At 38.7% G+C, this 23,106-nt stretch overlaps 1 protein-coding gene and 1 pseudogene across 17 annotated transcripts in view; one reads left to right on the top strand and one right to left on the bottom strand.

Moving 5' to 3' along the window:
• The window catches only part of RBMS3 (RNA binding motif single stranded interacting protein 3), an 811,389-nt gene that overhangs the window by 535,508 nt on the left and 252,775 nt on the right, over window positions 1-23,106 (top strand). For all 17 annotated transcript variants that reach the window (XM_069561193.1, XM_069561198.1, XM_069561203.1 and 14 more), the window contains one exon: window positions 433-512. In XM_069561193.1, coding sequence (XP_069417294.1) covers window positions 433-512 — 80 coding nt within the window. The remainder of the gene's footprint in view (window positions 1-432; window positions 513-23,106) is intronic.
• Window positions 13,818-13,917, bottom strand: LOC138424950 (U6 spliceosomal RNA; annotated as a pseudogene).

Raw genomic sequence — 23,106 nt, forward strand, 5'->3', positions numbered from 1 at the left:
CAAGCCCACCTCAACCACTTGCTAAGCCTGGCTGGCCTCATGGTGTGAAAGGCAATAGTGAGAACTGCCTCCCACATTTGCTAACTCAGACATTCAGGTGTTTATTGAGCACTATGAGTGTACGGATTAAATTGTTGTACGGATTAAATAAGGGGATGCCTCGGGATTATGTCTGAGTGATGGCTCCACACAGAGCCAGGCGCACAGTCAGCCTTCAGTAGAGTAAGCCTTGCTCTTGGTGCCAGTGGGTTTGTGGTGTTCTATCCACTATGGTGGTCATGGCAACTGGTGATGATTCTGGTAAAATTCTCAAATGAAGCTTGTCCAGGGTTTTCTGAATTTCCTTCTCTTTTTAATTTATTTTTCCTGAATATGAAAAATATTTTTCCTGCTCATGAAAGTATATAATTCCCTGTTTACTTCTTTTCCCAGAATGGAGTCTACTGAAAAATGTGAAGTGGTAATTCAACATTTTAATGGAAAATATCTGAAAACACCACCAGGAATCCCAGGTGAGAAAAGCCATAAAGCAATCATTAAATAATATCTAGGCTCATTGGTGCTATCAGAATGAGTACATGGTAAGGCCCGTAGTTTCCTCCATTGGGAGGAAAGTTTTTGCCTTTATAAATATGTATTTTTTTAATACTATGCAATTCATCTTTCTCAAAACTACCAAAAGCTTCTTGGTGATTCGTCTTTGGCCTGTCTTTTTGAATCTCTGCTGCTAATTCCTTAAAGTGAATTAGAAGGAAAATAGCAAAGAACAGTTTGACATGCACTTGCCGGGAAGAAAGTTTGTGACTCATATCATTAATATTGGTATCCTGATTTCTACTTTGTAAAATATCTAAACAGTGAGTGACATATTGTAAAAATAATAATAATAACAGTGGAATCCACAGATTGAGACCAGTTCCCAAACAGTTCTTACCAGCTCGTGACAAGAAGAATGCAGAAAAGCTGAAAGAGCATTTAGAAACTTTTATAGCAATATGACATTATTATGAAATCTTACTGCATAACTTCATGTTTTACAAAAATATCAAATGCACATTAAAATTTTTTTAATACACCCATTCATCAGAGATAATCTAGAAAGCACCAGTTTAGACTACTTCAAGGCATTTCATATTTTTGAAGGCAAAATTCTCAATATTTGACACACATCATAAGATGATATAACTTTATGCTATTAAGAATGACAATCAACAGAAAAGAATTGAATATATCATTTGTATCGGAATGTGAGCTAAGACTGCCTTAACATGATATTAATTTTTAAGAAAAATATAGGAATAGTATTGTGTATTAAGTAGATTAAAATATCTTACTCATATCTCAATAAAACTGGAAGAAAAAATACATCTTACTTATGCATAAAAATATTAAATATTGAGTGAAGTTCTGAAAGAGAATAACAGATAAGGAAATATCTGACTCATACATCTTGGTTTATTTGTTGTTTTTTTATTTTCAGTGATTCTTAGGAGAAAAATGTGACTCCTTCAGTCTTATGATATTTTTTCTTTTGATGATTTTATCTTGCATCTTTGTAATGTTTACTACATTAAGTATCTACTATTTAAAACCCATGGCTAGAGCATTTAGGGGTTGAGCATTTTGGTTCATTAAAATATATTGAGTTATATAGAAAACAAAGTCTGAACAAAAAAAAAGACAGTTTTCTGGCAGGATCAGGTTCATTTTATGACACGCTAAGTTTGGGGAAAGAAGAAAGGCCATTCGGATTGGTATTTCGATGCTCTGAAAAATCCCAAAGTATGACCCCTGGTTAATCATGAGTCAGCAGTGAAGCTGTGACTCAATTTGGTTAGTTTCCGTGCGTGACATTCTCCTGAGAACTAGCTTCATTATGATCCAATTGGAGACATATGGTGTTGTTAGAAAAAGAGTTAGCAGTTTTCATCTCAGCAAGTCAGCTGCCCTTGCATTTTAGGAGAAATACTTTTTCTCTTTCCCTTTAAGATAAAAGACACTCTGCTCAGGCCCACCACTGAGTACAGGACTTGCATTGTTAAAGGGTTTTCTGCTATTCACCTCGTTTTATCCTACAGATGTCTACGTACAGAAGGCATTCAAACTAGATGTGCATTGCATGATTATATTAAAAAATTCAAGAATGAGTAAACTAGGTGGAATTATTGTTGAGTGAAGTTTTAATACAGGTCTCAGTTTTGTATGATTCTTCCTTTTTGGAAAAAGGCAGTGAAAGCCATCTTGATGTGATTGATTTGAAGTTGTTTAGGTTAACGCATGGAACATGCAGCTGACTCATGTAGTTTAATGCTAGAGACAAAGTCACTACAAATCCCCCACATATCTGAGCACCCTTCCTTGAATAAGGACACTGTGGTACTAACCTCTCTAATAGCATAGCTACACCCGATGGAAACATTGTGAATAGCAAGAACTTGGTTATGAGTTTCTTACTTAGTTTTATCCCATGGGACCATGAAAAACAAAATAATTATGCTAAGTTAAAAAATCTTGAGAGATACAACTTTATGCTTCTGAGATTTGCCTTGAACATAATACAATTAAATATATCAATTATCATCAATACTTGAATTAACTTATTTATCCTTACTTTGGAAGTCAAATAGATTTTAATAAAGGCTTCAAATGCTAACAGAAGACATACAATTTTTTTGATGGATAGTTCATTTACAATGTTGTGTTAGTTTCAGATATACAGCAAAGTGATTCAGTTATGTATGTTTCTTTATATATCTCTATTCATATATATATGATATAGATTATTTACAGATTCTTTATATAGATTATGTATATAGATTCTTTTCTCTTTATATATGTATAGAATCTTTTCCCTTATAAATTATTATAAAATATTGAATATAGTTCCCTGTGCAATCGTAGGTCCTTGTTGGTTACTTTATATACAGATATACCTTTATATACAGAGGTCTATTTTATATACAGATATAAATATATAGATATTACATATAGTGTGTATATGCTAATCCCAAACTCCTAAATTATCCTCCCCCTGCTTCCCCTTTGGTAACCCAAGATTGTTCTCTGTGTCTGTGAGTCTGTTTATGTTTTGTAAATAAGTTCATTTGTATCTTTTTTTCTTAGATTCTGCACATAAGCGATATCATATGATATTTGTCTTTCTGTGTCTGGCTTAATTCATTATATATATCTTTATATATATTTATCTTCATTCATTCTTTATCCATTTATCTATATCTTTATCTATAGCCACGTGTATATATATCTTTATCCATTCATCTTTTGATGGATATTTAGGTTGTACCCAGAGAAAACCATAATTGAAAAGGACACATGCACCCTGCTGTGCGCTGCAACACTATTTACAATAGCCAGGACATGGAAGCAACCTAAGGATAGATAAGCTTTGAGATGTATGCTTGGTATGGAATAAAATGGCATAATGCAGGAAGTGGGTATTTTGGAATGTGCCGCAGTAAAATGACTTGGCTAGGCTCATTAACTCTGTGATGACAAGGACAATTAAATTTGTGTGTATGGTGTTTGCCTTTCTTGGTCCTTGTTGCTTGTTTGAAGTAGATGGTTGAGGTCTTATTTTCAGAAATTCATATCTTAATCCAATTTTCTATTCTGTCTTGAGGTGTGTGAGCAGAAGTCACAGTGAGCCCTGGTATCTGATTAGAAGTGATCCCTTTGATTGTTCAGAAGTGATGATTTTCTTCACTATTAAAATACATTGTATCTTTAGAGAGACTGTCCTTGGTAATTAAAATCACCTATAGGGGACTCTTTACCCCCTCAGTGTCTATGCTGGGAGCTTTGTGCTTTCTTCCTCTTTAATAAATCCTATTTGCTTGCTACCGTGAGTGTCTGCATGTTTGTGGAGTCCATCCTTCAGGTCCGTGGACAAGAACTCTGATTCCTGTCTCAAGGGCAGCCCTGAAATACACACTGAGCTGAAATGCCACCTTCCAAAGGACCTGTGCGTTGTTCTGCTGCTGGTAGATGAAGCAGGCTGGTACCCTCCAGTCTGCTGGGGAACACAGAGCCCCAGACATTCTCAGCGGGGTGGGGAAAGCCTGACAACATGCTGGGCGTCAGAAAATAATTTGTCAAAGAGAAAATGCTTCCCTCTCTCAAAAAATTAAATAAAATCACCTATAATTGATCTACCTGACTTGCAATTAAAATAGGTTTTTGTTTTTAAGTTGTAAAAACCTCAGCATTCACTTTAAAGATTTGGCATCTTGACTTCAGAAATTTGTGGGGTTTTAGAATAGCACATGGATGCTTTCAGTACAATGCTTTAAGGTTGTGTGAATAAGGGACTCACAAGGATCCAAAAAAATGATCTGGGATCTTCAGACCCTAAGACGGCTGATGAAAAAAGTGAGTCTTCCTCCCCTCCCTCTAAGCAAGAAGAGAGAAATCAGTACCATATTCATATCGCTTCCTTCTCCATTTAGGGATGACTTGGGGAAATGTGCCATTTTCATTCTGTGTCTCTTAACAAAGAGTCCTCTTAAGCTGCAAAGTTCATTGATTTCCTGAGATGATAATCTAGTTTCCAGATTCCATCCTCTGTCCTTTCTGTAGAAGAACAAGAAGAAAAGCTGCTTCAGCCCAAAACTTTGACATTGATCAGGCTTTCTCTGAGTTCCTCCTAATTGTTCACAAGAGACCTAATTTTAACGAATATATCACGGATCTCTAATGTCTATCACAGCCTCCCAGAACTAGCTCTGTTCACTATAAATTATAACATTGTCCCCAAGTTTTGGCTAGTTGGAACAAGGAAGCTAGATATACATGCAAAAAATTCTAATTATTTCAATTCTGGCATTTGAAGTACGGAAAGTTAATATTACCAGTTGGTGGGAAAGAGCAGCCAAAGCTGTAACAAAAAGCAACCATCATGTTACTGCTCTTAAGAAAGTATTTTCTTGCTCCTCTAGAGGGAAAAGAAAACAGTGTTCCGTAAACGTCACATGTCCTGCATATTGATCTTGATGTTTTGCGGACAAAGTAAAGCATCTTTAGTTGCATGCTCACCTAACCTCAGACATTTCTTTGTCCCAAAACAAATTGCTCAGCAATCCTGTACAGCTCCAGTTCAGTTCAGTTCAGTCACTCAGTTGTGTCTGACTCTTTTCAACCCCATAGACTGCAGCATGCTAGGCCTCCCTGTCCATCACCAATTCCTGGAGTTTACTCAAATTCCTGTCCATTGAGTCGATGATGCCATCCAACCATCTCATCCTCTGTCATTCCCTTCTCCTCCTGCCTTCCAATTTTCCCAGCATCAGGGTCTTTTCCAACGAGTCAGTTCTTCACATCAGGTGGCCAAACTATCGGAGTTTCAGCTTCAGAGACAGTCCTTCAATAAATATTCAGGACTTATTTCCTTTAGGATGGAGTGGTTGGATCTCCTAGCTGTCCAAGGGACTCTCAAGGGTCTTCTCCAACACCACAGTTCGAAACCATCAATTCTTCGGTGCTCAGCCTTCTTTATAGTCCAACTCTCACATCCATATGTGACTACTGGAAAAACCATAGTTTTGACTACATGGACCTTTGTTGACAAAGTAATGTCTCTGCTTTTTAATATGCTGTCTAGTTTGGTCATAACTTTCCTTCCAAGGAGCAAGTGTCTTTTAATTTCATGGCTGCAGTCTCCACCTGCAGTGATTTTAGAGCCCAAAGTAATAAAGTCTGTCACTGTTTCCATCTATTTGCCATGAAGTGATGGGATGTCATGATCTTTGTTTTCTGAATGTTGAGTTTTAAGCCGACCTTTACACTCTCCTCTTTCACTTTCATCAAGAGGCTCTTTTGTTCTTCTTCACTTTCTGCCATAAGGGTGGTATCATCTGCATATCTGAGGTTATTGATATTTCCCCGAGCAATCTTGTTTCCAGTTTTTGCTTCCTCCAGCCCAGCGTTTCTCATGATGTGCTCTGCATATAAGTTAAATAAGCAGAGTGACAATATACAGCCTTGACATACTCCTTTCCCAATTTGGAACCAGTCTGTTGTTCCATGTCCAGTTCTACCTGTTGCTTCCTGACCTGTGTATAGATTTCTCAGGAAGCAGGTAAGGTGGTCTGGTATTCCCATCTCTTGAAGAATTTTCCACAATTTCTTGTGATCCACACAGTCAAAGGTTTTGGCATAGTCAATAAAGCAGAAATAGATGTTTTTTGGAACTTTGTTGCTTTTTTGATGATCCAACAAATGTTGGCAATTTGATCTCTGGTTCCTCTGTCTTTTCTAAATCCGGTTTTAACATCTGGAAATTCACAGTTCACATACTGTTGAAGCCTGGCTTGGAGAATTCTGAGCATTACTTTTCTAGTGTGTGAGATGAGTGCAATTGTGCAGTAGCTCGAGCATTCTTTAGCATTGCCTTTCTTTGGGTTGGAATGAAAACTGACCTTTTCCAGTCCTGTGGCCACTGCTGAGTGTTCCAAATTTGCTGGTATATTGAATATAGCACTTCCACAGCATCATCTTTCAGGATTTGAAAGAGCTCCACTGGAATTCCATCACCTCCACTAGCTTTGTTTGTAGTGATGCTTCCTAAGGCCCACTTGACTTTGCATTCTAGGATGTCTGGCTCTAGGTGAATGATCACACCATGATAATTATCTGGGTCATGAATATCTTTTTTACATAGTTCTTGTGTGTATTCTTGTTACCTCTTCTTAATATTTTCTGCCTCCATTTAGTCCATACCATTTCTGTCCTTTATTGAGCCCACCTTTGCATGAAAATTTCTCTTGGTGTCTCTAATTTTCTTGAAGAGATCTCTAGTCTTTCCCATTCCATTGTTTTCCTCTATTTCTTTGCATTGATCACTGAGAAAGGCTTTGTTATCTCTCCTTGCCTTTCTTGGGAGCTCTGCATTCCAATTTCTAACCCCTGATAAAAGTAAAGTTTAAGTTCCCAGGCACTTCAGGCATCTGTAGGGCATGAAATAGAAAGGCTCACACTCAAAGAGGCTGGGGAGCAGAGGGCAGCACTGCCTAGGAAAGGCTTCCAAATATAATGACATGTGTTTTAAGGCTGGTTTGAGGAGGGAAAATCGCATTTTGCTTTCAAATTAGACTTTTGCCCATAAGCACATGTACTGGCCAGTAGAACAGTCTTTACAGAAAACAGTGGAATAACCAACTCTCTTTTAGTATGATTTCTCTTTGTTAAGTAGTGTTAATCCAACCTGAAGTCCAAGAATTAGGGAAGGATTGAGAGAGACTGCACCCTGTTTTGGGATCTTTTTATTTTAGCAGGTCATCTGATGAACAGAAATTGGGACAAGTATTTACATAACAGAGGAATCTTATTTTCCTACTCAATAAAATAAAATGATGTGCCTTCTTAATCCTTTGACAGATAATTTTGCTATTTTATGTTTATGCAAATAAAGACTCTGTAGGATTTTAGGGAGTATCCAAGGCAAAATATTTATGATCTGATAATTTTTTAAATAAAATGAAAAAAATTAATGTTTGTATAAATTTGAAACTTCCTCCAGAGTAAAATATCAAAAATGTGCTAAAATGAAATTTAGATTACAAATCTGAATGTGAGCAATAGACACACACATTTTTATCAGGGAAAATGTTTTATCAGGAAAACACTAACCAGTGTTTTCTCAGTGGTGCCAGTCTGATAAGTCACAAATGCAGCTATAATTGAATAAAAGGCAGCAAATAGAAAAAAATACTATGTACAATTTAGTAAACATATATCTCTCTGTTTCTACTCATGAGTAGTGTTGCCTAACTTTGAGTTATTCCTCTTTGTGAAGCTGAAACATCATCTGCATAATATGCTTTGTGAACACCACGACCCCCAGCTGGATGTTGGCTTAGATTTCTCATCAATAAAAGGATGTTTGCAATAATTAGGAAGTGACTTTCTGCTGATCTCCTCATCTTTAATGTTTGTGATGCCTTCTAGATTATTTATATCTACCAAACACACAGTTGTTTCATGGTGAAACACTGCTGGAACATTATTAGTGAATTTCATAGAACAAGCTTAATTGAGACCTAAGGGCTGTGAATTCTATGTTCTTGGCCAGTGCACCTCTCAACCTTTCTATGGCGCCATACCTGATACTACAAAGGTATTTGGGGAGTTGGTAACTAGTAAGAGAGAGAAGAAAGGAGACAGAGATGATTACATTTTGAAATCTGGATAATGAGAGACCAGATAGAGAAATACAGGGGAACATCTTCAGGAGATTAAGAGTGGTTGGAATGGGTTCTGTGCACCAAACTGCAACTCTCCTCCTCTGTGATCATAGCTGTGAAAGAGGGGTGCCTCCAGGAAGCATCTCATGGCAAGGATCCACCAAATCTCTCTACTTCTGTAAATCAGGGCAAAAGCTATAAAATCTTACTCAGCCTGATATAGGTATTTTGCAGTCCTTGGGTAGTTATCACTCCCTTATTCATCTGTCTATCAAAAGAATGTGAGAATCAGCAGATTCTAGGGGTTTCTTACGGGGATGACAAGCTCAGTGGTGCAACTTTTATTGTTTTTTTTTTTTTTTCTTCCCTGACTTTCTCTTCCTTTTCTATTATGTTCCTACTTCCTGGCATCAGCTCTCAATTAATCATCTTGTTGCCGACTCTGATTTGGGGGAATTCAAATTAAGGATGGTGATCCAGTAATTGTGAAATTGTTTTTAATTTTATTTAATTCTTTTTTATTAAATTTTTTTTTTTGCCACTCTGTGAAGCATGCAGGATATTAGTTCCCCAACCAGGGATCAAACCAAGTACCCCCTACACTGGGAACATGCTGTCTTAACTGCTGGACCACCAGAGAAGTCTGGAAAATTATGTTTTGATTTAAAACTTCTGGCCACAGGGAAGCCCAAAGGAAGAAAGTAGATATAGCAAAAGTAGTACAGTGAATTTCTTGGACCAAACACATTGTTTTCCTTACTCTTAAACATTTATAGCCGTATTTGTGAACCATGTATTAGGGATGATAAAAATGAGTATTAGTGAGCCTAGACAGATGGTAGTCAGAGTTTAAATTTAGGAAGAGAAATCTGCAACACAGTAATGATGAAGTGCCACCATGACATGGTTGATCCTAGAACAACTGATGACGTGAAGAGGTTGGCTGTTGACAAAAAGGGGGGAGAAAGAAGGGCCAGGAAATCGTCGTGATGCAAGCAGAGTGAAGGTGAGGGTTGGGCACGGGAAACCATGCCACAGAGAAAAGAACCCGTGAAGATGTGGTCCTAGGAAAAGGCAGTGTGGTGGGCATTATTAATGGGTCCAGTGTGGGGATATCTGGAGTTGACAAAAGTGAAATGGAGATGAATGGGCGGCTTCCAATTAGTACTTTGGAAGGTTTTCATCAAAGTGTGGACTCCCTTACTAGCCCTCAGTCTTCCCTTCATCTTCTCTAAATTTCCAGTCTTCACAGGAGAAGGTTAGGGAAGGTGAAGTGTACTAGAGTGATTTTTTTATTTATGCATTTGATTCTGCGTATTTAAAATCAGGATTTTGTTTAGAATTTTGTTTGTTTTTAATGTAGTTGTTTCTTCAGGTACTACTATTTAGCTCAGTGTCAGTTCTCAACAGGCTTCCCTGGTGGCTCAGCTGGTAAAACATCCACCTGCAGTGCAGGTTCGATCCCTGGGTTGGCAAGATCTCCTGGAGAAGGGAAAGGCTACCCACTCCAGTGTTCTCGCCTGGAGAATTTCAATAAACGTTATTTGAAACTGATACACAATGCCTTGAATTGAACAGCCCTTGTACTTATATTTGTTAACGAAATTCCTGAGGGGTTTGGGGGCACACCTGCTTTCTCTGTCATCAACAAACTTGGAGGAAAACATTGAGAGAAACATTTACATCTTTTTTTTATTTTTGACAAAAATTCTCACATATGTAAGAGGTGTGGGTTCAGTCTCTGGGTCAGGAAGGTCCCCTGGAGGAGGGCATGGCAATCCACTCCAGTATTCTTGCTCAGAGAATCCAATGAACCAGGAAGACTTAGCAGGCTGCAGCCCATGGAGTCTCAGAGTTGGACACAACTGAAGCAACTTCGTACGCATGCACATATACGTGTTAGTCACTCAGTTGTGTTCATCTCATTATAACCCCATGGACAGTAGGCTGCCAAGCTCCTGTGTCCATGAGATTCCTCAGGCAGGGATACTGGAGTTAGTAACCATTCCCTTCCCCTGAGGATCTTCCCAACTTAGGAATAGAACATGGATTTCCTGTATTGCAGGCAGATTCTTTACCATCTGAGCCAAGGAAGCCCATATGTGTGTATACACACACACACACACACACACACACACACACACACACACACACACAAACACACACAGAACAAGTGCTAAATATTCAAGAGGAAAACAAAACAAAACAAAACAATTTGATTGAGAAAGATTCTAGTTAATTCTTGAAAAGTCTTATTTTTCCAAAACTGCTTTTCAGTATGTTTTGCTGACAGATTGTTATTTCTTTTTTTAAAAAAATTTTATTTTTACTTTATTTTACTTTACAATACTGTATTAGTTTTGCCATACATTGACATGAAAGAGCTTATTCTTGGATGGGCCATTGGTGAATTCTGCTTTTTGATATGGGTAATGTTCTTGCCTAATTTACCTTAATAGTGTCTATATCTTAGCTCCTTGCTGCTGGATCTAGATAGGCACTATTACTCTGCTGTCCTTTGCTCTCCTGTTTTTATTGTCTGCACATAAAAAGGTGAATATGGTGAGAACAAACAGAAAGGGGTTTATTGGTCTGCACTTCCATCTCTTTTGGCATGATGTTGCTTCTCTCTCTAGGGGAAGTGTGACAGGGTTTATCAGTCCTACTGTAACAGAGTTCTGTAATACAGTCTGTAATGTATGTCTTGCTGACCGTACATTCTCTATAATTCTGTGCAAGTACCAGTGAGTAGTAGCATAATTCATTCAGAGTCTACAGAACAAATTCTGGCTCCAGAATCTGATTGAAGTAATCGTAATATCAGGGAACTGAGAAGAAGGATGAACAAGTTTTCTATACATCTCCAGAATCACAGACCATCTTCATCTATTTTTATCCAAAATGATAACTCCATTCAGGTCTTCACATTTTTATGCCTTGAAGTTTTCACTGTAAAGGCTTAGAAGGGACTACCCTAGTGGTCCAGTGGTTAGGACTCGGTGACTCCATAGCAGAAGACATGAATTCATTCCCTGGTCGTGGAACTAACATCCCACATGCCCTGTGGTGCAGCAAAAAAAAAAAAAAAAAGACCTACAAAATAAATTACAAAGCCTTAATTTTATTCCTAAGTTGATATTGGACTTGGCCTTCTGTCAGCATTACTAATGAGTAGTTAAACCATCAGTGTCTGCGAGTGTTATTTGCAAGCAGAGAGTTGAGTAGCTTAAGACCAATTAAGAGACAAGCCATAGAAACCAGGCTCTGAATAATTAAGTCCTTAGTGCACTTCCAAATCTAAAAATTCATTTAATAGGATTGATTTAAAAATATATCCTAACCAATTTTTGGATACATGGATAGCAGTGTGAATTAGATTCTTGCCACTCCTTGCCAGAAACCTTCAAGAAAGCTTGTCATGCACACATCATTTTTTATGATCTAATTCTTTAGAATGAGAAGTCTGCAAAATTTACGAATATATTTTAAGAGAAATATAAATGAAAACACTCACTAAGCAAGCTCTGAACCAGGCACGATTTGTCTGATAGCTGTTTCCTAATTTCTTACCTCTTCAAGCCTATGAATGATGAATCAATTAGCTTACTATTATTTTAGTCATTTTTCATTTCAGAAGAAGAAATCTTTCAAAGGAAATTGGCAAGTTTATAATCTTTCTTTAGAATTCATATATTTCAAAGACACCTGTCCCATTAGATTGTACATTTTTCTACAAAAGAATTTCAATGTTTATCTTTCCCTGTGTCTTCAAACAATTAATGTAAAGATTGAATTAATTAATGTAAGATTTGAATGTAAAGATTGCGCCTTGCTGTTTATGTTTTAAGCATCTAAACTGATGCCTGTCACATGAGAGTATTGATAATTATTAAATGAATCAATACCAACTTGTGGTAGACAGAATCATCTCCTCATCCCCCAAAGATCTCTAAGTCCTAATCCCCATTCCTGGTGAATATGGCAAAAAAATTAAGGTTGCAAATAGGGTTAAGGTTGCAAATACATTAATCTTAAAGTAGAGAAATTATTCTGGGTTATTTGAGTGGACCCAGTATAATCACAGGGGTTCTTAAAAGTGGAGGTGGGGGGCAGAACAGGAGATCAAGAAAGACTTGACTCACCACCACTAGCCTTGAAGATGAAGCAATGTGGGCAGCCAGCCTCTGGGAACTGAAAAAGGCAAGAAATTGGATTCTCCCTCAAAGTTTGAGGGGACAAGGAAGGAACTCAGCACTGTTGACACCATGATTTTATCCCAGTGGAATCTGTGTCAACCTTTTAACCATAAAAGTATAAGATAGTGCAGTTGTATCATTTTATACCCCCCTTGTTTTTGTTTACTTATTACTACAGCTACAGGAAACTAGTAGACTTTATAGAAATCATTTCAACTAAACAGCATTCAGACTATTTCTAAATTACGTTATAAATAGCTTCTGGAAGATTGTCTTTGCTTCTCCTATTTTTAAAGGTCTTTGTATCATTTGAGTGGCTTGTTAAAAAGTAAAAGCTATGTTGTTAATCATTTTGACTTAATAGTTTCTTTGCACCTGCTCACAAGGATATGTTAGAATTGAAGACTATTAAATATCCAAAAAGAGAGTCTTTGGAGTGCTGATATATCAGAGAGTATTTTTGTTTGTTATTGAAGTATAGTTGACTATGTCTGTATCTCCATTGCTACCCCGCAAGGAGTTTGATTAGTACCCTCTTTCTAAATTCCATATATATGCATTAATATATGATATTTGTTTTTCTGATTTACTTCACTCTGTATAATAGGCTCTAGGTTCATCTATCTCATTAGCACTGACTCAGATACCTTCTTTTCATGTCTGAGTGATATTCGGTTGAATATATATATATATATATATATATATATATATATATATATACACCACAGTTTCTTTACTCATTCATCTGTTGATGGACATTTACGCTGCTTCCATGTCCTAGCTATTGTAAATAGTGCTGCAATGAACATGTGGTTACATGTGTATTTTTCAGTATTTGTTTCCTTGGGGTGTATGTCTAGAAGTGGTATTGCTGGGTAGTATGGGTAGTAAATTCACTCCTAAATTTTTAAGGAATCTCCATACTGTCTTCCATAGTGGTTGTATCAATTTATTTTCTCACCAGCAGTGCGAGAGGGTTCCCTTTCCTCCACACCCTCTCCAGCATTTAGTTCGTAGATTTTTTTGATGATGGCCATTCTGACAAGTGTGAGGTGATATCTCCTTGTAGTTTTGATTTGCATTTCTCTAATGATAAGTGATGTTGAGCATCTTTCCATGTGTTTATTAGCCATCTGTTTGTCTTTGGAGAAATGTCTGCTTAGGTCTTTTGGCCACATTTTGATTGAATTGCTTGTTTTTCTGATGTTGAGTTGTATGAGCTGCTTGTATAGTTTGGAAATTAATCCTTTTCAGTTGTTTCATTTACCATTATTTTCTCCCATTCCTAGGGTTGTCTTTTCACCTTGTTGATAGTTTCCTTTGCTGTGCAAAAGCTTTTATGTTTAATTAGGTCCCACTTACTTATTTATTTATTTTTATTTCCATTACTCTAGGAGGCGGGTCATAGAGGATCTTGCTGTGAACACATATGAAATGTTCCATATTTGTCATCCTTGCACAGGGCCATGCGAATCTTCTCTGCATCATTTCAGTTTTAGTATATATGCTGTTGAAGTGAGCACTCTAGGTTTTGCTGTAGAGGAAATGGAGTTCTACACATATATACCTTATTTTTATATTCTTTTCCATTATGGCTTATCCCAAAAGATGGGGCATAGTTCCCTGTGCTATGCTGTAGGATCATGTTATTTATCCATCCTAAACGTAATACTTTACGTCTACCAACCCCATGCTCCCAGTGCCTCCCTCTTTCTCTCCCCTCCCTTTGGAAAGCACAGGTTTGTTCTCTGTTTTTGAGTCGGCTTCTGTTTGGAAGGTACATTCGCTTGTATCATATTTTGGATTCCACGTATGAGTGATACCATGTGGCGTTTGTCTTTCTGTTTCTGACTAACTTCACTAGTATGATCATCTTTAGTTGCATCTGTGTTGCTGCAAATGACATTATTTTGTTCCTTTTAAAGGCTGAATGGTGTTCCATTTATGTGTGTGTGTGTGTGAGAGTGTGTGTGTGTTTGTGTGTGTGTGTGTGTGAGAGAGAGAGTGTGTGTGTATGTGTGTGTGGATACACACACACCACAGCTTCTTTATCCATTCATCCATCAGGGAATGTTTAGATTATTTCCATGCCTTGGCTACTATGAATAGTGCTGCTATTAACATAGGAGTGCATATATAGATAATGTTATTTTTGACCTAATGAAGTCAAATATTATTTCAAGCCATCTGTTTCCATAAAATGTGCCCAGAAAATTGTACACTGTAAATCTGAATTCATGCAAATATGTATCTCTTAGCTCCTAACCTTAATACTTGCTTTCAATAATTCCTGTTATTAAAAAAAAGATCACTAGTGTTTCAGTTCAGTTCAGTTGCTCAGTTGTGCCTGACTCTTTGCAACCCCATGAATCGCAGCATGCCAGGCCTCCCTGTCCATCACCGACTCCCGGAGTTCACTCAGACTCACGTCCATCGAGTCCGTGATGCCATCCAGCCATCTCATCCTCGGTCGTCCCCTTCTCCTCCTGCCCCCAATCCCTCCCAGCATGAGAGTCTTTTCCAATGAGTCAACTCTTTGCATGAGGTGGCCAAAGTACTGGAGTTTCAGCTTTAGCATCATTCCCTCCAAAGAAATCCCAGGGCTGATCTCCTTCAGAATGGACTGGTTGGATCTCCTTGCAGTCCAAGGGACTCTCAAGAGTCTTCTCCAACACCACAGTTCAAAAGCATCAATTCTTCGGTGCTCAGCCTTCTTCACAGTCCAACTCTCACATCCATACGTGACTACTGGAAAAACCATAGCCTTGACTAGATGGACCTTAGTCGGCAAAGTAATATCTCTGCTTTTGAATATGCTATCTAGGTTGGTCATAACTTTCCTTCCAAGGAGTAAGTGTCTTTTAATTTCATGGCTGCAGTCACCATCTGCAGTGATTTTAGAGCCCCCCAAAATAAAGTCTGACATTGTTTCCACTGTTTCCCCATCTATTTCCCATTAAGTGATGGGCCCGGATGCCTGATCTTCATTTTCTGAATGTTGAGCTTTCATTAGTGTTTAGAAGGGCTCAAAGAGTTTATAAAGCTGGTATCACCCCTGAGTTTTAGGTGATTAAATCTAAAGCATATAGGATGCCCTATTCTGATTAAATAAAGAGTGTTCTAAATCTCTGAATAGCTGAGTGCCATAAGAAAGCTTAGGCTTGAGACACAAATAAAAGTTCAGGGAGATAATTATCGACATTTATTAAGTGTTAACCCAATAGACAGTTGTCCCTCGAGGGTTGCGACACTACTCCTTCTCCCAGTTGCAAATCCTTGTATAACTTGTTTGTTCTCTCTGTATGTTAATCCCTTCTATCTGCAGTTCTATATCCATGGATTTAATCAGCCTTAGATCATGTAGTAGGTGCTTTTTGCATGCATGCTCAGTCATGTCCGACTCTTTGTAACCCTATGGACTGTAGCCTGTCAGGCTCACTGTCCATGGGATTATCCTGGCAAGAACACTGGAGTGAATTGCCATTTCCTCCTCCAGAGGATCTCTCTACTGCAGGGAGCAAACTCATGTCACCTGTGGTTCAGCCTTGGCAGGCAGATTCTTTACCACTGAGCCACTGTGTAACTCTGTGTAGCAGGACAGTATTTCAATTTACTATGAAAAGATTCTAAGTGGACCTTCCTGGTTCAAACTTGCATTGTTCAAGGGTCAACTGTATATTTTTATTATTCAATTGATTAAATTCTTATTGATTTGAGTATTTCTTATTATTCATGGAATTAAAATACTTTCAAGCATTTAAAAAATGTATCTGTCCATTGAAGATGTATTACTACTATAGCAAGTAGCAAGATCAGGTGGCTGTAAATAGGGCCATTTTCTCTTGAACTGTGAGTGCAGCTTATTTTGGAATAGAGGCTGATGAAACAGTTGTACTGGTTGAGTCACTAAAACACCTAAAGTAAAAGACTCAACAATTTTATTTCTGACTGTTTGGTGGTAGAGCAGATGTTAACCTCCCTGGGTGCTTACCTGACTTCCATCGGTCAGCACCTACATCTCTTTCTAGATGGCTTGCCCTCAGACTGGGCCAGGGGGAAGGAGGGCTGGTTTCCTGATGCACAGCCAAAGTTAGAGGGTCTAAGAAGACCCATCCCCCTGGTGGGGGCAGATGGAAAACAATGATTGACAGGTGTCGGGCTGTCTGCATCCCAGTTCCTTTGCTCCTGATGAGAACACCTGGTGTAACCTAGACTATCTCCAAAGTTTCACTGACTTCCCTAGAGACAAACGTGCTACCCACTCTAAGTAGTGTAGCGATTGTTAATAGTCAACAGGTTTCTCTGGAAAAAGCAAAGACAGTTTGACTATGGGAAAGACCTTTGTAGTGGTGGATAGAATTGCAATCCTGTGTCCTACTTGTGAACAGATCACTGGTTGGTTAACAGGATTCAGCCAATCGTACTTGTTTTCATATAGATACATCCTAAAGAACCAAAACTGTACCAATATTTAAGATAATGGGGTTATAATTCAAACATTCTCAACAAAGCGTAAAAGTATAGGAATGAAATATTGAAACTAACCTATTTTTCTGAGCAATCACTTTAAGATAGTGTAGCGTATTTGAACCAAATGGTGGTCCAGAGACCTGTGGGGTCCCTGACATTCTTCGCCTTTCTGGTGGTCTGCGAGGTCAATGTATTTTCATAATATGGGCTTATTATTTGCCTTTTTCAGTCTGATTCTCTCCTGAGTGTAGAGTTGAATTTCCCAGAGGCTACATGATGTATGATACGGCAACAGATTGAACGCAGAAGCAGATACAAGAATCTGTCTCCTATTAAGCCCCAAATTACAGAGATTTGCACAGATATAAAACAAGGCCACTCTTGTGCTTATTTATTTCGTTTTTGAAATTTTTATAAAAATATACCACCTTTGACATCATGTGAAGTCTTCTTTTAAAAAAATACTATTGGAGTATAACTGATTTACAATGTTGTATTAGTTTCAGGTATACAGCAAAGTGAATCAGTTATACATACACATTTACCCCTTTTTTAACCTCTTTTCCCACATAGGCCATTACACATTACAGAGCATTGAGTAGAGCTCCCTATGCTATACTGCAGGTCCTTATGAGTTATCTATTTTATATATTGTAGTGTGTATATGTTGATTGCAGTCACCCAGTTTATCCCTCCTCGTTCCCTTTTCTCCTGGAAACCATGCGTTTCTTTTCTACATCTGTATTTTAAAATTAGTTATTAAGGAAGCATCCAAAATTTCGGATTTTTAAATGGTAAATAGCTTTAACCTATGTAAACGAAAGTTATTTGCATTCTTAATACTTGTTAAGAGTATAAAGAGGTCCTGACGCAAATATGGAAACAGTTAACAAATAAAACAATGTTCCTGATTTAGAGTAAAACTCAAAATTCACATTTTTTCATTTTCTCGTAATGAGAAAAAACTAAAGGAGATAGCCACGATAAAGATGAAGCTTAAAATGTCCTCTCATCTTTCTGATCTTAGGTAGAAAAACTGAATGTGTTCTAGACGCTAGTTTAAGGGGAATGATTAAGGAATGCATTTCTATTAAAGACTTACACTACCATACTTTGGAAGCAAGCACGTAGACTCCTCACGGTATAGTGCGTATTTTGCATTCTCAGATGCGGAGGCAATGGTTATGCTTCAAAACACATGCTTTATCTTTTTATGAGCAAACAGTATATCGTTTGAGTATATAGATCTTTGTCAAACATAGTGCATACACAGTGTACGTGGTGTGCGGGGTTTCTGGGAATGGAACTGTGTGACTTGTGAGTGGCGTGTGGGTCTGTCAGAACTTGGGGAGAGTTTAAAGATAATACTTAAAAGCCAGGAGGGTAACCATGGCTGGGTCATCAGTTCATTTCAGTTGCTCAGTGATGTTCCAACTCATTGCAGCGCCATGGACTGCAGCTCGTCAGGCCTCCCTGTCAGTCACCAACTCCCAGAGCTTGCTCAAACTCACGTCCATTGAGTCAGTGATGCCATCCAACCATTTCATCCTCTGTTTTCCCCTTCTCCTCGTACCTTCAATCTTTCCCAGCATCAGGGTCTTTTCCAATGAGTCAGTTCTTTGCATCAGGTGCCCAATGTATTGGAGTTTCAGCTTCAGAATCAGTCCTTCCAATGAATATTAAGGACTGATCTCCTTTAGGACTGACTGGTTGGATCTCCCTGCAGTCCAAGGGACTCTCAAGAGTCTTCTCCAACACCACAGTTGTAAAGCATCAATTCTTTGGTGCTCAGCTCTCTTTATAGTCCAACCCTCAATGACCACTGGAAAAACCATAGCTTTGACTAGGTAGACCTTTGTTGGCAAAGTAATGTCTTTGCTTTTTAATATGCTGTCTAGGTTGGTCATAGCTTTTCTTGCAAAGATCAAGCAGATTTCATGGCTGCAGTCATCATCTGCAGTGAGTTTAGAGCCCCCCAAAATAAAGTTTCTCACTATTTCCATTGTTTCCCCATCTATTTGCCATGAAGTGATGGGACCAGATGCCATGATCTTAATTTTCTGAATGTTGAGCTTTAAGCCAACTTTTTCACTCTCTTTTTTCAACTTCATCAAGAAGCTCTTTAGTTCTTCTCCTCTTTCTGCCACAGGGTGGTGTCATCTGCATATCTGAGGTTATTGATATTTCTCCTGGCAATCTTGATTCCAGGTTGTGCTTCCTCCAGCCCAGTGTTTCTCATGATGTACTCTGCATATAAGTTAAATAAGCAGGGTGACAATATACAGCCTTGAAATACTTCTTTTCCTATTTGAAATCAGTCTGTTGTTCCATGTCCAGTTCTAACTGTTGCTTTCTGACCTGCATACAGATTTCTCAAAAGGCAGGTACGGTGGTCTGCTATTCCCATCTCTTGAAGAATTTTCCACTGTTTTTCATGATCCACACAGTCAAAGGCTTTGGTTTAATCAGTAAAGCAAAAGTAGATGTTTTTCTGGAACACTCTTGCCTTTTCTACAATCCAACGGATGTTGGCAATTTGATCTCTGGTTCCTCTGCCTTTTCTAAATCCAGCTTGAACATCTGGAAGTTCATGGTTCATGTGCTTTTGAAGCCTGGCTTGGAGAGTTTTGAGCATTACTTCACTGACATGTGAGATGAGTGCAGTTGTACGGTAGCTTGAGCATTCTTTGGCACTGCCTTCCTTTGGGAGCTCTGTTATCATCATAAGCACTGTCCTGTCCCCTTCTTTTGGTCTCTGCTGATTCCACATAGTGCCTTTCTCCTAATTGTACTATACTTCAGTGTTCTACTTACCTTGTAGAATGCATCTTACAGACTTCCAGGTTTGCTAGTTGGCGTAAATAGTCACACTAATATAATAATAATAAATAATATCATGTATCAATAACTAATTGAATACTACACACTATTAAGTTTCACATATTTTTTTAATTTTCACAGATGGTAAAGTTTCCTGTTCTGGAGTCCCCAAATCATGATTCTTTTAAGCTTATTGCTTCTTAACCTAACATGAAAAATCTCTAAGGAAATAGTTACCTATTAGCCTTAATAATTGATTATGATTTTAACCCAATGAATTCATGTAAGAGTTATAACAACTTCAGATGTAATGTCTCCTTTAATTTATTTTGAAAAGATGCAACTTACTGTTTTCTACATCCTTTCACAGCCCAAGCACTTTTCTCATCCCAGGGACAGCGTTACGCCTTTTGTTGCACTTAGCATGGTGAATCTTCCCTGGCAGCTCAGTTGGTAAAGAATCCCCCTGAAATGCGGGAGACCCTGATTCGATTCATGGGATGGGAAGATCCCCTGGAGAAGGGAAAGGCTACCCTCTCCAGTATTCTTGCATTTCCCTGGTGGCTCAGCTGCTGAAAGAATCCACCTGCAATGTGGGAGACCTGGGTTCAATCCCTGGAGGAGGGAAAGGCTACCCACTCCAGTATTCTCACCTGGAGAATTCCATGAACTGTATAGTCCATGGGGTCGCAAACAGTTGGACATGACTAGGCAACTTTCACTTTCACTTTAAGATGGTGAAGAAAAGAACAATGTCCATTTGCTTTATGTTGTGCTTTCTATGAGAGTCCGCTGGAGGGCATGCTTCTTTGCCTCTGTGAACTTAATGGGCTAGAGAACATATTCTATAGAGAAAACTATCTTCTCCCTAATTGGTCTTGGTTTGAGTTTTGGTTCTGTCTCTTGTTACTTTTGAACACAGGCAAGTTATTTAGTCTCTTTCTGGTTTCATCAAGGAACCTAATGAGTCCATTCAGTTCAGATCAGTCGCTCAGTCGTGTCCGACTCTTTGCGACCCCATGAATCGCAGCATGCCAGGCCTCCCTGTCCATCACCAGCTCCCGGAGTTCACTCAAACTCACGTCCATCGAGTCCGTGATGCCATCCAGCCATCACATCCTCGGTCGTCCCCTTCGCCTCCTGCCCCCAATCCCTCCCAGCATCAGAGTCTTTTCCAATGAGTCAGCTCTTCTCATGAGGTGGCCAAAGTACTGGAGCTTCACCTTTAGCATCATTCCTTCCAAAGAAATCCCAGGGCTGATCTCCTTCGGAATGGACTGGTTGGATCTCCTTGCAGTCCAAGGGACTCTCAAGAGTCTTCTCCAACACCACTGTTCAAAAGCATCAATTCTTCAGCTCTCAGCCTTCTTCACAGTCCAACTCTCACGTCCATACATGACCACAGGAAAAACTATATCCTTGACTAGATGGACCTTTGTTGGCAAAGTAATGTCTCTGCTTTTGAATATGCTGTCTAGGTTGGTCAGAACTTTTCTTCCAAAGGGTAAGCATCTTTTAATTTCATGCCTGCAGTCACCATCTGCAGTGATTTTGGAGCCCCTCAAAATACAGTCTGATACTGTTTCCACTGTTTCCCCATCTATTTCCCATGAAGTGATGGGACCAGATGCCATGATCTTCGTTTTCTGAATGTTGAGCTTTAAGCCAACTTTTTCACTCTCCTCTTTCACTTTCATCAAGAGGCTTTTTAGCTCCTCTTCACTTTCTGCCATAAGGGTGGTGTCATCTGCATATCTGAGGTTATTGATATTTCTCCCGGCAATCTTGATTCCAGCTTGTGCTTCTTCCAGCCCAGCATTTCTCATGATGTACTCTGCATATAAGTTAAATAAGCAGGGTGACAATATACAGCCTTGACATACTCCTTTTCCTATTTGGAATCAGTCTGTTGTTCCATGTCCAGTTCTAACTGTTGCTTCCTAACCTGCATACAGATTTCTCAAGAGGCAGATTAGGTGGTCTAGTATTCCCGTCTCTTTCAGAATTTTCCACAGTTTATTGTAATCCACACAGTCAAAGGCTTTGGCATAGTCAATAAAGCAGAAATAGATGTTTTTCTGGAACCGTCTTGCTTTTTCCATGATCCAGTGGATGTTGGCAATTTGATCTCTTGTTCCTCTGCCTTTTCTAAAACCAGCTTGAACATCAGGGAGTTCATGGTTCATGTATTGCTGAAGCCTGGCTTGGAGAATTTTGAGCATTACTTTACTAACATGTGAGATGAGTGCAATTGTGCGGTAGTTTGAGCATTTTTTGCATTGCCTTTCTTTGGAACTGAAATGAAAACTGACCTTTTCCAGTCCTGTGGCCACTGCTGAGTTTTCCAAACTTGCTGGCATATTGAGTGCAGCACTTTCACAGCATCATCTTTCAGGATTTGAAACAGCTCAACTGGAATTCCATCACCTCCACTAGCTTTGTTTGTAGTGATGCTTTCTAAGGCCCACTTGACTTCACATTCCAAGATGTCTGGCTCTAGATTAGTGATCACATCATCATGATTATCTGGGTCGTGAAGATCTTTTTTATACAATTCTTCTGTGTATTCTTGCCACCTCTTCTTAATATCTTCTGCTTCTGTTAGGTCCATACCATTTCTGTCCTTTGTTGAGCCCATCTTTGCATGAAATGTTCCCTTGGTATCTCTAATTTTCTTGAAGAGATCTCTAGTCTTTCCCATTCTGTTGTTTTCCTCTATTTCTTTGCATGATCACTGAAGAAAGCTTTCTTATCTCTTCTTGCTATTCTTTGGAACTCTGCATTCAGATGCTTATATCTTTCCTTTTCTCCTTTGCTTTTCGCCTCTCTTCTTTTCACAGCTATTTGTAAGGCCTCCCGAGACAGCCATTTTGCTTTTTTGCATTTCTTTTCCATGGGATGGTCTTGATCCCTGTCTCCTGTACAATGTCACGAACCTCATTCCATAGTTCATCAGGCACTGTAGCTATCAGATCTAGGCCCTTAAATCTGTTTCTCACTTCCACTGTATAATCATAAGGGATTTGATTTAGGTCATACCTGAGGGCTTCATCAAGGAACCTAATGAGTCCATTAGATGTTTATAATGCCTTCTTTACAGAAATCTTGCACAGATTTTGTACAGTTCCACAAAAGTGCTGGTAGGAAAAGATAGATAATACTGTTATAACTAGCATTTGTTTGCATCGTAAGAATCATTTCATCAACATCCAGCCTCTAGGCTGGAAATACAATCTCTCTTTTGAAATCTATAAAGTACCGTCATTGATGGACTTATCTAGTACATGGACTTGTAAGATATACCTCCCTTATAGTGAGGTTACGACCTCTCTTCAATTTCCAAGCTTTTCGCATTGTTGCCATCTCTCATTCTAGAATGGCCTGCAGTTAATGACGTATCTCAGCTGGAGTGCACCAGTTTT

This window comes from Ovis canadensis, chromosome 19 (genome assembly GCF_042477335.2).
Source record: "Ovis canadensis isolate MfBH-ARS-UI-01 breed Bighorn chromosome 19, ARS-UI_OviCan_v2, whole genome shotgun sequence".
Classification (NCBI taxonomy): Eukaryota; Metazoa; Chordata; class Mammalia; order Artiodactyla; family Bovidae; genus Ovis; species Ovis canadensis.